The sequence below is a fragment of the Myxocyprinus asiaticus genome, chromosome 45, assembly GCF_019703515.2.
Source record: "Myxocyprinus asiaticus isolate MX2 ecotype Aquarium Trade chromosome 45, UBuf_Myxa_2, whole genome shotgun sequence".
Taxonomy (NCBI): domain Eukaryota; kingdom Metazoa; phylum Chordata; class Actinopteri; order Cypriniformes; family Catostomidae; genus Myxocyprinus; species Myxocyprinus asiaticus.
Window position 1 is genome coordinate 32167362 of NC_059388.1, and position 13418 is coordinate 32180779.

Sequence of the window (13418 nt, forward strand, 5' to 3'; positions counted from 1 at the left end):
TAAAAACGCACAATTTATGATACCCTTGTTGTCATGTTCTTTAAATCGTAATCTTGACCGACCGTTTTGGAGATTTCGGTCTTTCCCCGTTCAAGAAGATAGGAGCTGTACTTTTATGTTTTTTTGTTTAACACAGAAAACAGCTGCACTAGAGTGTTCCAAAGATAGCCGCCGAGTGGACTGACTTGCCTTGAAAGAAATTTTGATGCTGCGTCACATGACATTCATGTTGTCACATGACCGGCTGTACACACACACACACACACACACACACACACACACTCACAGCAGAGCTGAACCGGAGCGCCGGTGAAACGGACACTGAAAACATTAAAGAGTGTGAGAAGATCACAGATCCGGTGAGTGACGCTCGTTTAATTAAAATAAATCATGTGTGTTTGTTTAGGGTGATTCTAACATGTTTTATTAAAGTTTGGTGCAGTTCTGAACAAATCAGCTGTTGTATTCAGATTCATTCTGTGTTGATAGTCTGATGATGATTGTTTTATTTATACATTATTATACAGTGAAACATACAGTTTTAAAGCTGAAAGAGTCCCTGCTCTGTGTGTGTGTGTGTGTGTGTGTGTGTGTGTCTGTCTGTCTGTCTGTCTGTCTGTCTGTGTGTCTGTCTGTCTGTCCGTGTGTGTCTGTCTGTCTGTCCGTGTGTGTGTGTGTGTGTCTGTCTGTCTGTCTGTCTGTGTGTCTGTGTGTGTGTGTGTGTGTCTGTCTGTGTGTGTGTGTGTGTGTGTGTGTGTGTGTGTGTCTGTCTGTCTGTGTGTGTCTGTGTGTGTCCGTGTCCGCGTCCGTCCCTCCCCAGTACAACAGGAAGTGAATTTGACCTGTTGGATTTTGAATCACAATAACACACACATTAATTACTCTGATCTGATGTTCAGTATTACAGTCACATTGTTCTATTTGTTAAAGAAAACATTAGTTCTGTCATGTGACCCGTGAGGAGTTTTATTTACCTTTGTGTGTGTGTGTGTGTTTCAGGTGACTGTCAGGTGAGTGATTGTCATGTGTGTGATTGTGTATTATTAAAGTGTTTCTCTGCTTACTAGAGCAGTTTTACACACGGACTGCAGTCACGTGATACTGCATGGACAAATATAGTGTTTAAAATAAAAAATAATTAAATAACATTAAATTAGTAAAATGGATTCATGTATTTTAATTCTACATGAATGTGTTTATGAAAAAATAAAACATACAAATGAAACACTTTTGTTAGTATATGAAGTCATTCCGGTCAAGTTAATGGTCTGTGATTGAATGATATCTATCTATATTGAAATTTTAAAATGACATTAATTTTCCCCATTTCTTCCCATAACGGGCTGGGATGGACAGTAATTTAAGGGACACACAATAACTTCCTGAAACAGTGTTAAAATGACACATTTACCACAAAAGTATACATGCTATTGAGAGAAAAACTTTATTGGCTTGAAAAAGCATTGTCTGAAAGTTTAAAAAAGATTTAAAGCTTGGAGTTTTTTACAGACAGACAGACAGATAGATAGCATGTTTTAGCATGTAGCTAGGTATTGCTAGCATGTTTTAGCATGTAGCTAGGTATTGCTAGCATGTTTTAGCATGTAGCTAGGTATTGCTAGCATGTTTTAGCATGTAGCTAGGCATTGCTAGCATGTTTTAGCATGTAGCTAGGCATTGCTAGCATGTTTTAGCATGTAGCTAGGCATTGCTAGCATGTAGCTAGGCATTGCTAGCATGTTTTAGCATGTAGCTAGGCATTGCTAGCATGTAGCTAGGCATTGCTAACATGTTTTAGCATGTAGCTAGGCATTGCTAGCATGTTTTAGCATGTAGCTAGGCATTGCTAGCATGTTGCTAGTTGTTGCTAACATGTTGCAAGGTATTGTTACCATGTTTTAATACGTAGCTAGGTATTGCAGGCATGTTGTTAGCATTTTATATTGTATAGTGTATATTATAATTCTAGATTTTATTTTATTCATTACCTGGCACCTGATTTTAATTCTATTTTTATTGTTATTTGTTTCTGTTTTATTATAATTTTTTGTCTTGTCGTTATCTGTTTTGTGTATTAATGCTTTGGCAATATTGTATGTAAACACAATCATGCCAATAAAGTACTTTAAAATTAATTGAAATCGAGTGAGAGAGAGAGAGAATTAAATATTATTAAAAATGTAACCCCCCCCCCCCCCACTCACACCGCAAACCCCTCATTACACATTAATGTAGATAATGTTTAATTCAGTTTATATATTTCATATTTAAAGTTAACTTGATACATAATTGATCATAATCATTTTGATTATCTGTTTTTCTTTAATGATTTCAATGTTTTTCCTTTTATATTGCTTGTTCAAATCCTAATTCAATTGATCTAAACTATTTTCTATGTTGTTTTAAATGCTTTGGCAATACAAAAATGTACTTTTGTCATGCCAATAAAGCAACTCGAATTGAATTGAGAGAGTGTGAGTGAGTGAGTGTGTGTGTGTGTGTGTGAGTGTGTGAGTGTGTGAGTGTGTGTGAGAGTGTGTGTGTGAGTGTGTGAGTGTATGAGTGTGTGTGTGTGTGTGTGTGAGAGAGTGTGTGTGAGAGAGTGTGTGAGTGAGTGAGTGAGTGAGTGAGTGTGTGAGTGAGTGAGTGTATGAGTGTGTATGAGTGTGTGTGTGTGAGTGTGAGTGAGTGAGTGAGTGAGTGAGTGAGTGAGTGAGTGTGTGAGTGAGTGAGTGTGTGAGTGAGTGTGAGTGTGTGTGTGTGAGAGTGTGTGTGAGAGTGTGTGTGAGAGTGAGTGAGTGAGTGAGTGAGTGTATGAGTGTGTATGAGTGTGTGAGTGAGTGAGTGTGTGAGTGTGTGAGTGAGTGAGTGTGTGAGTGTGTGTGTGTGAGAGTGTGTGTGAGAGTGTGTGTGAGAGTGAGTGAGTGTGTGAGTGAGTGTGTGAGTGAGTGAGTGTGTGAGTGAGTGTGTGTGTGTGTGAGTGTGTGTGTGTGTGAGTGTGTGTGAGTGAGTGTGTGTGTGTGAGTGTGTGTGAGTGAGAGTGGGTGTGTGAGCGAGTGGGTGTGTGAGCGAGTGGGTGTGTGAGCGAGTGTGTGTGTGTGTGTGAGTGAAAGAGTGAGAGAGAGATAGTGATATAGTGAGAGAGAGAGAGTGAGAGATAGTGATATAGTGAGAGAGAGCAGCTTAAAGCATAAAAACCTTGTGTCAGTTTGTTTAGATTTCTGTCATTAAAAGTCAATGGGATTTTTCCGGTTTTATACCATCCGCTGTGGTAACTGACACTAGAGCAACAAATTAAAATAATTTCAATAATTTAAAATTGGACTTTAAGGCCCACAGTTGTGTGTAACATTATAAATAGTCTTTATTCTTATTATCGGTTGAAACTAAACGATTATAAATACTGGAGAATTAAATGGCACTGAATTGAAGTAATGACCCTGCTGATTTTTCAACATCATAAATTATATGAGTACATTTAGTGTTACAATAGGCCTATTAAATATAATTAATAACACTTGATAATACTTTTACTGTTTTGTTTATAAGCATTTCAGTTTGCAAGAATCACATTTATACACATTCTATTGCATTTTTTTATGCAAATGTTCACCTTAACATTTCTCTAAAATGCCCAAAAACAAGCATAAAGTTTTTCCAAGCAATAAAACATTTATCATTATTATTTTTTTCCTTTTTTTTTTTTTTCCAGATATGCAGATGAAAACAGTCATTTTAGTTCTGGCGCTGTCCACGGCTGCCTTTGCTTTGGACAATGGTCTGATGAGGACCCCACCCATGGGCTGGTTGGCGTGGGAACGTTTCCGCTGTGACATTGACTGTCAAAACGACTCCAAAAACTGCATCAGGTACTGCAGGTTTGTCTTTTATATCCATGACACATATGTCAGTAATGACACACTGAAACTCTCCTGTCGTTGTCCAGTGAGGCGCTGTTCATGGATATGGCCGATCGGTTGTCCGAGGACGGCTGGAGAGAGTTGGGTTATGAGTACATCAACATCGACGACTGCTGGTCTTCAATGCAGAGAGACGCGCAGGGGCGACTGCAGTCTGACCCTAAGAGGTCCTGACCTCATCTGACCTCTGACCTTCTAATATCTGCATAATAAAGGGATAGTTCACCTAAAGTCATTTACTCACCTGTGTGACGTTCTTCTGTGGGAACTGAGATTGTGAAGTATCATAAAAGAAGTTTGATACTACTTTTAACAGCATAACAGCCCCGTAAATACTCACCTTTTCCACAGGTGAAAGTTATAAAGGTTTGGAACATCATGAGGGTGAGTAAATGATGACAGAATTTTCATTTTTAGGTGAACTATTCCTTTAAATTAATTTCAAATCCGATATTATTGTGTGACCAACAGGTTTCCAGGTGGCATCGCTAAGTTGGCACGTTACATTCATGACCGCGGGTTAAAACTGGGCATCTATGGAGACATGGGCACACACACGTGCGGCGGTTACCCGGGCACCACCCTGGATAAAATCGAGACTGATGCACAGACATTTGCTGACTGGGGCGTTGACATGTTAAAACTGGATGGCTGTTATTCAAACGCCACCTACCAGGAGCAGGGTGAGACAACAGACACATCATGAACAGAGATGTTAACCAGTATCCAATGATTCCTTCAAGTCTTTATCTGTCACTCTAGGGCTCTTTTTGACCTCATTGAGCATTCTGCGGTGTGTCACTTTGAGTCATCTTGGCTGGACGGCCACTTCTAGAGAGAGTACCTATAGTACTAAATCATCTCCATTTAGCAAACTCACAATGACTGAGTGCTTTTCATAAGTCAGAGTAGCTCTAACCCACACCTCCAATCTCGAATCATCAGTTAATTGGATGCCAGGGTTGCCAACTCCTGACTTTAATTCGTTTTTGTTGACAAGATCAAACCAGTTTTTAAGACAAATTTATACATAAATGCAGGTAATTCCAAAGGGTTCACATACTTTTTCTTGCCACTGTAAATAACTTTAAGCAGGTGAATTACATGAAACCTGTCAAGAACATGCCCAGGTCATATTTCACATCAAAATCAAAATCAAAAAGAAAGAAATTAGAAATGTTATTTTACTTTTTCATTGTTTTGCATTACTCTCAGAACAATTAAGCTAATTTCCTCGAAACTTCCCATTACCAAAATCTTTGTAATACACTCGTTTTACGTGCCATGTGGAGAGTATTTATTATTTTTTGTTTTTAACACAGGCTATCCAATGATGTCAAAGGCCCTCAATGCTACAGGCCGTCCCATTGGCTACTCCTGCAGTTGGCCCGCCTACCAGGGCGGTCTCCCACCCAAAGTGAGTTGAAAAGGTTATAAAAGTCAATAATAATGGATAAAACGTGTTTCTAGTGAGTGATTGTGATTGTTTCTCAGGTGAACTACACACTGTTGGGTGAGATCTGTAATCTGTGGCGTAACTATGATGACATCCAGGATTCATGGGACAGTGTTCTGTCTATCGTGGACTGGTTCTTTGACAATCAGGATGTTCTTCAGCCGGCGGCTGGACCGGGCCGATGGAACGACCCTGACATGGTGAGATCATTAACCTCTGATCATGATGCCTGCAATAACTGACACTTTGGTTTAATTATTTGGTCCGATCTTGAATGCATTTCCAGAACACATCCTTTTGCTTTTACTACCAAAACTCAACACGCGTAGAACGGCACTTGCAGATGCATCGTAATAGATATATAGAGATATACTGTTTAATGCAATGTAAAATGCATTAGACTATAACAGATAAATGATACGTCATCAATAACAGTTCACTCCCATAGACGATTACTTTCATAGTAATTGTGAACCGTATCAGCGAATCGAATTCTGACATCAAATGGGCTTTTGTGTAGAGACACTCTCAGTTACAGCAACTGATGTTTGATGTTTTTAGCAAGTTATAACAATCACAACTGTACAGACACAACCTAACAACATGCAAAAAGATGTTATTACTTTTTAGTAATCGACCAATATCATGTTTTTAATGGCTGATGTCGATATCTAGAGTGTAGGATGGCCGATAAGGTAAATTAAAAGTAAATTGTATCATAAATAGTAAATTACATGCACATAAAATTACAAAAAATTTAACTTTTATTTAGCATAATATTTACTCAATTTCACACAAAACACGAACTTTGTAAAAAAATAAAAAATAAAATAACTAAATAAATAAATAATAATTTTCAAACTTTTTTTCAAGCCAACGACCCGCAAATATGATGTCATGAGGGACCTAGGGATGGGACGATATGGTTATCTCACGATTCGGTTCGATATACAATATGAGGTTCACGATTTGATAAAATCTCGAATGGATGTAACACAAATATTACAGAAACTTTATTATTTTCTGAAAAAATGTTTGAGCAAAATGCACAATATCATTTCTAATCAAAATAAAGTTCTTTAATACACAATATAAATGCTTAAAGTTTAAATAATAAGAGTTTCTCTATAATAGTGATTTTTCATCATTATTATAATCGCATTTTAACTTTTTAAAAGAAAAAAGATTCTACATTATATTAATATTATATCATGAAATTGTATATAAATAATGATATGAGCTATCACTGTTTGAAATAATGTGTACAATTTACAAGTAATAACGTTTACATTCATTTGTATAAGAAATTTTAAAAAGGTTACTGTCACTTTAAGAGTTTAACGAGCGGCTCACAGTGTTCCGCTTCAGCGAACGTTAACGAGAATCGCTCGGTTTCTTTAGCGCACCAATGCTGCGTGAGATTAAAATGAATATTTGTATTTTTTATCTGACTGTACAGAACAGAAAGGATATTAAGAAACATTATTCAATAAAAGTTTGATGGACACACATTACACGGAGGATCTGTTTCAATCTCAAGCACTTTTCATCAAAACAAGGAGATTTTCCAGGTATTCCAGTTCTTACATTTCTAAAAACTAAATTCAAGCACTTTAAGGACCTTGTGTGAACCGTGTAAACGTGCAGTAAAAGCGCAGTAGAGGTCAAATCAAACGATAGAGAGATTATGATGTTTGACGGGTCATTTCATTTATGATCACATGGACAGGAAACAATGTTGCAAATGTTGAAATATCGAGTTATGTCACGATATGGTTCGTTATTTTTTTGTTTCGTGAAATATTGAATTCGATATATCGTCCCATCCCTAGAGGGTCCCCTTTCTTAAATGAACCCCCATGTATAAAGACTAATTTATACTGTGTATGAAAAATAGATAGCGTGACATTATAAAGACAAAATGTTGCTGGCAAAATTAAATAATTGGCTTTTATATTGTCACTAAATTGCACTAAAGCCAAAATAAATTATTAAAATATCTGGAAAATATTTACTTTGTATTAAGTTGCCAGTGTATCTTTTTTCTACCCACTATTAAAGTAATGTTTGGTGTATAAACCTGAAGAAAATTTTTAATTGACATTTTAATTCGGATTAAATTAGGGCTGTCAATTTAATGCGTTAATTCAGTGCAATTAATTATATAAAAAATAAAGCATTAAAAAAATTAACGCAATTAATCATGTCTCTGGACTGTGATATGGAATATTCCTTCCATTTGAGCAATTCAAGCTTGTAGTACCACTTGTTTTCTCCAGGGGGCAGTAAGTGAAACTCGCTGTACAGGCAACGAGCAGCTTATACAGAGAACAAACCACACTTACTGACAGCAGACAGCACAAGATGAGAACATGTTCTTGCATACAAACACAGCTTGATGGAGCGCAAATCCCAACGTCGTTCAACTTGACACAGCAACTTAAAAACTGTACGTTTATGACACAACCGAGACGCTCCAAAAGCGTCCGTCTGACGCAGGTGTACATTGACGCCCTCATAATAAATCTCGAACTGACTGATGAATTCAAGTGCAAAATAGATTGCTGTGAACTGTAGGTCAATGACAGGATTATGTTCAATAATATAGAAATAAACTATATATTGCATTCTAAAGCCACTTTTTGTCTTTTTTAATGCTTTACTCGTGTGCCAAAATAATGTAATGCATTTTAATTATCTGTATTATTATTTTGTATTTTTATATATATATATATATATATATATATATATATATATATATATATATATATATATATATATAATATATGCAATTAATTTGCCATTAAATTTTTGTGGTAACAATTTTGCACATTATAACTGCAAAATTATGGGGGCCTGGGTAGCTCAGTGGTAAAGACGCTGGCTACCACCATTGGAGTTTGCGAGCTCAAATCCCAGGGTGTGCTGAGTGACTCCAGCCAGGTCTCCTAAGCAACCAAATTGGCCCAGTTGCTAGGGAGGGCAAAGTCACGTGGGGTAACCTCCTCATGGTCGCTATAAGGTGGTTCTCGCTCTCGGTGGGGCGTGTGGTGAGTTGTGCGTGGATGCTGCAGAGAATAGCGTGAAGCCTCCATATGTGCTATGTCTCCGCGGTAACGCACTCAACAAGCAAAGTGATAAGATGCGTGGTTTGACGGTCTCAGACGTGGAGGCAACTGAGATTGGTCCTCCGCCTCCCGGATTGAGGCGAGTCACTACGCCACCACGAGGACTTAGAGCGCATTGGGAATTGGGCATTCCACATTAGGAGAAAAAAAAGGGAAAAAAATCAAATAAATAAATAACTGCAAAATTATATAAAAAAAATTTTTTACTATAGTTTTCATTTTCCTCTACTACTATTATTATGGATTTATTATTAATATCAAGGTTAAAATATGCTCACTAAAGTAAAAACATGGTAAATGTATTGCGAGGGAATGAAAACTATTTCAGAAAAAAATCTGACCTGTCCTCAAAAGGGCTTCGTAGAATGAAACCGTAATAATGTCAATTTATTTATTTATTTATTTCATTTTTTGAAACACTTTTTTTTCCTCAAATTTTCCACGGACCCCCTAGCACCCCATTGTGGCCCCCTGGGGGTCCATGGACCCTTACTTGAAAACCTCTGTTTCAGATAACATGTTGTACTGTTTACATGAGACCGTGTTGCTATTACTGTGACACGATGGCACACAACGAAACGAACTGTGATTGGTAGTTCAGACGGTAGTTCAGACAGCTCCAACACATGCAAACGGGCGCCATTGTGACTTACAAAACTAATCTGCCAAACGGGAAAATTTACGCTAAAAAAAACATCCGATTTATTGGCCTCGGCTATATAACGGTCAACCACTATTAATTTTAAGATATACTGTATATGTTGTTATTATTAACTTATGGGTAAATCTGTTTGTGTTTCTCAGTGAAAACTTTTTCAATTTAATTCGCTGTTTATTCATGATTAGCGCTAATTCTTTTCATGATTAGCATTTTGTCTCATTACGTCCTCTCGTTACTGTTCTCAGTTGATCATTGGAGATTTCGGCCTCAGTATGGACCAATCACGTGCTCAGATGGCGCTGTGGGGAATCATGGCCGCGCCTCTCTTCATGTCCAACGATCTGCGTACGATCAGCAGTGGCGCTCGCACAATCCTGCAGAATAAAGTGGCTATCAGCATCAATCAGGACCCACTGGGCATCCAGGGCAAACGCCTGCTGAAGGTGAGACAACAAACCCATCCACAATGATCGTCTTGAAGCTAACTGTGACGTATATTTACATTTCTATGGTTGTCTCTGTGTCTCAGGAGAAGAGCGGTATAGAAGTGTTCTGGCGGCCGTTATCGAAAGGTGCCAGCGCTCTGGTTTTCTTCAGCAGGCGGTCTGATATGCCGTATCGCTACATGACATCACTGAAGATGCTAAACTACACACCTGGAGTCTATGAGGTCTGCACATCCACTCAAACCAATATAATAAAATTTAAAAACTCTTTGAGTTGAATATTTTATTCATTGTATCTGTCTGTCTCTCTCTGTCAGGTATATGATGTGTTTTTGGAGAGGCCCATGTCGACACTGAAGGACAGCACAGAGTTTGTGGTGTCAATCAACCCCTCTGGTGTGGTCATGTGGTACGTCTATCCAGCGGCTGAGTGGCAGAAAGGGGCGGAGTCTGTTCGTTTTAGTGAGAAACTTGGGCCAAAGTTTTATCGATATGCTAATGAGGTTGACGCCCCTCTGGTGCTCTGACCCGCTCTGATTGGCTCATTTTTGTGAAGGTACCACCCTTCAGACATGCATTCTGCACTCAGGGACTTTAACCTTTTAATCACCTTCCTGGTTTTAATTGATTGTCTTTTATACATGTTTTCTATTGTATAAAGTTTAATCCAAACAGCTGATTTTTTTTTTTTTTTTTACCTTGTTGAACTCTTATCTTGTTTGCACTGACTGCTCCGAAATGTGGAAAAAACAATATTTTGTCATTTCATGCAAGTCATTTTAATGTCATTGAGCACTTCAGGATGTTAAAATCAAGACAATTTTAGTGATCTGTACTACTGTTTTTAACTCAAATAAACACATGAAGGCTTTAAGTGTACCACATTTTTGTTTACCACAGTAACATTGGGAAAAATATAATGTAATGAGGGAAATGGCCGTTCTTTGAACACTAGGGGTCAGCACTGTTAATGTGTATTACATTTTTGGATAAAATATACATATTCTGGTCATTTTCTATATTTACATTTAAATTTATGCATTTGGCAGACGCTTTTGTCCAAAGCAACTTACAGTGCATTCAAGGTATACATTTGATCATTTTGGGTTCGATTCCCAGGGAACACACATGACCTTGTCATTGCTAGCGCCATGCTTTACCAGTTGAACTACAGAAACTATTAACTACTCTATACTGTAATATGTCATCTGAATATTCTAAGCATACAGAAAATTCACATATTATGTGATTTGTTTTTGTTTTCTTTTTTTTTTGTTTTTTGTTTTTAAATATATTTGCAAAGATTTCAAACAAACTTCTTTCACGTTGTCATTATGGGGTATTGTTTGTAGAATTTTGAGGAAAATAATGAATTTAATCCATTTTGGAATAAGGCTGTAACATAACAAAATGTGGAAAAAGTGAAGCGCTGTGAATACTTTCCGGATGCACTGTATATACTGTAATAGGTCATCCGAATATTCCAAGCACACAGAAAATTCACATATTGTGCACAGTACACATACTCTAAAAAAAAGTACAAGTAGTATAAGAGTATGGCATGCCTTATGAAAACGATCAGGTTTTATATGGTATTAAAATGTCTATGTTGTCATAAGATAAAAAGCGTTCTGTAACATAATTCTGTTTTTTTTGTTTTTTCAGACAAGATATATAATTATCTAACTAGACTGAAAAGTTTGTAGACAAACTTTGAGGTTGTCTTGAAAAAGCCTGGCCTGTAAATTCAAGAAGTTTTAAAAGTTTGAAGGTTTTACAAGCCCTTCAGTTAGGCAGACAGATTGAAAGGTTGAAAGCTAACATGTTGTAGCATGCAGCTAGGCTGTGAAAGCATGTTTTAGCATGTAACTAGGCATTGACAGCATGTTTTAGCACTTAGCTTGGCTTTGTTAACATGTTTAAACACTAAGTGAGGTGTTGTTAGCATGTTGCTAACATGTTTTAGTGCTTAGCTAAGCATTTTAAGCATATTTTAACACTTATCTAAGTGTTGCTAACATGTTTTAGCACTTAGCTATGTCTTTCTGGTATGTTTTAGCATGTTACTAGCATGTTTAACACTTATTTAGGCATGTTGCTAGCATGTTTCTAGGTATTGATAGCATGTTTTAGCATGTAGCTAGGTGTTTCTAGCATGTTTTAACATGTAGCTAGGTGTAGCTAGCATGTTTTAGCATGTATCTAGGTGTTACTAGGATGTTTTAGCATGTAGCTAGGCATTGCTAGCATGTTTTAGCATGTAGCTAGGCATTGCTAGCATGTTTTAGCAAGTAGATTGGCATTGCTAGCATGTTTGAGCAAGTAGTTAAGTGTTGCTAGCATGTTTTAGCATGTAGCTAGGCATTGCTAGCATGTTTTAGCAAGTAGATTGGCATTGCTAGCATGTTTGAGCAAGTAGTTAAGTGTTGCTAGCATGTTTTAGCATGTAGCTAGGCATTGCTAGCATGTTTTAGCATGGAGGTAGGCACTGATAGCATGTTGCTAGGTGTTTTTAGCATGTTTTAGCTGGTTGCCAGGGTGATCTGGCTAGCTGCTAGGGTGTTTAAGGAGAGGGAGAGGGAAAAGTCAGAAAGAAATATATATTCGATAGTGCAGTTTAAGGCCTTGTGTAGGTCTGTTTACGTTTAAATTTTAATAGTTGAAGTTTGAAAAAGTCTTGGCCCATCTGAACAATCCGTCAATGTAAGTGAATGGGATTTTTCCAGTTTTTGATAGCCCGCTGTGCAGAAACTGCAAGTCCAATCAGTTAGTAAAGATATAGGAACACGAGTCAGAACAGTCTAAATGTCTGTCCTGAGTTTGGTGGCTATAGCTTGAAAACTCTAGGAGGAGTTACTTTTGGAAATTTTGTCAGAAGAATAATAATAAGTTTATATAGTGCATCAGTAACTATAGTAATAATTCATCAGTTCAGGTGTGCTGATTGTGAGTCAGAAGAAAAACTCTTCTCCACCTAAATCATTAACAGCATCATGTGATCAGCAGAGAAGATCTGTAATGACTGAAACACACGTGAGTTCAGTTCACGTGTTGAAATAAAAGATATCTGATCTCAGTCAGTTCCTCTGACTCTTCACTACAAATCTGCTCAACACACCTTCATTCATGTGAAGAACTCAGTGGCTCAGGAGGTTGAGTGATGTCACTGAGAAACAGAAGAGCTGAAGATTGCTGGTTTGAGTCCCAGAAGATCATCAATGTCCCAGAACAGCAGCTTCTCCACAAACACCAGCTGAAAAACTCACAACTTAGTTTTACACCAGAAGAATGATGTTTAGAAACTAAGTCATCATTCTCTCTTGCAGCAACAGAACTGCTGCTGGATATTGTTTCAGAGGTCCGGGGGGGGCACCCAGATGTTTGACCCCCCCCCACTCTCTCATTCATCCATCCATCCAGCCAGCCAGCCTCTCTCACCTGATCTGACATCCAATCAGATCACCATTCAACCATCATGTTTCTGTGATCAGGCCAGGTTTCAAACTGGGATCCTCCACACAAGGAGGACATGCTCACACCACTGAGCCACTGACACATCTGCACTAACACTCGTTTATTTACAGACTTAATCTGAATTAATCACTTACAAACTGAAGAAAATTTTTAGTTCTCAAGCTGGTATTTGAACCCAGATCCTCTGTATAAAAGCTGCATGCTCACACCACTGAACCACTGGTACTTCTACTCATTTGGATATCATTTATCAATAATTAAAGCAAGTTTTCCATACTGAGTCTGGGTTTTAAAACAAGGTTTTGAGTAAATGCCAGTGCTTCAGTGGTATAA

At 37.7% G+C, this 13418-nt stretch overlaps 1 protein-coding gene across 1 annotated transcript; it reads left to right on the forward strand.

The window, feature by feature from the left end:
- Nucleotides 1-208: 208 nt before the first annotated feature.
- naga (N-acetylgalactosaminidase, alpha) lies at nucleotides 209-10485 on the forward strand. The gene is made up of 9 exons (XM_051688483.1): nucleotides 209-359; nucleotides 3713-3869; nucleotides 3947-4087; nucleotides 4392-4603; nucleotides 5243-5337; nucleotides 5415-5576; nucleotides 9411-9608; nucleotides 9695-9835; nucleotides 9929-10485. Exons 2-9 carry the CDS (start codon nucleotides 3715-3717, stop codon nucleotides 10136-10138), a joined length of 1314 nt encoding a protein of 437 aa, XP_051544443.1. The 5' UTR covers nucleotides 209-359; nucleotides 3713-3714; the 3' UTR covers nucleotides 10139-10485.
- Nucleotides 10486-13418: the final 2933 nt, after the last annotated feature.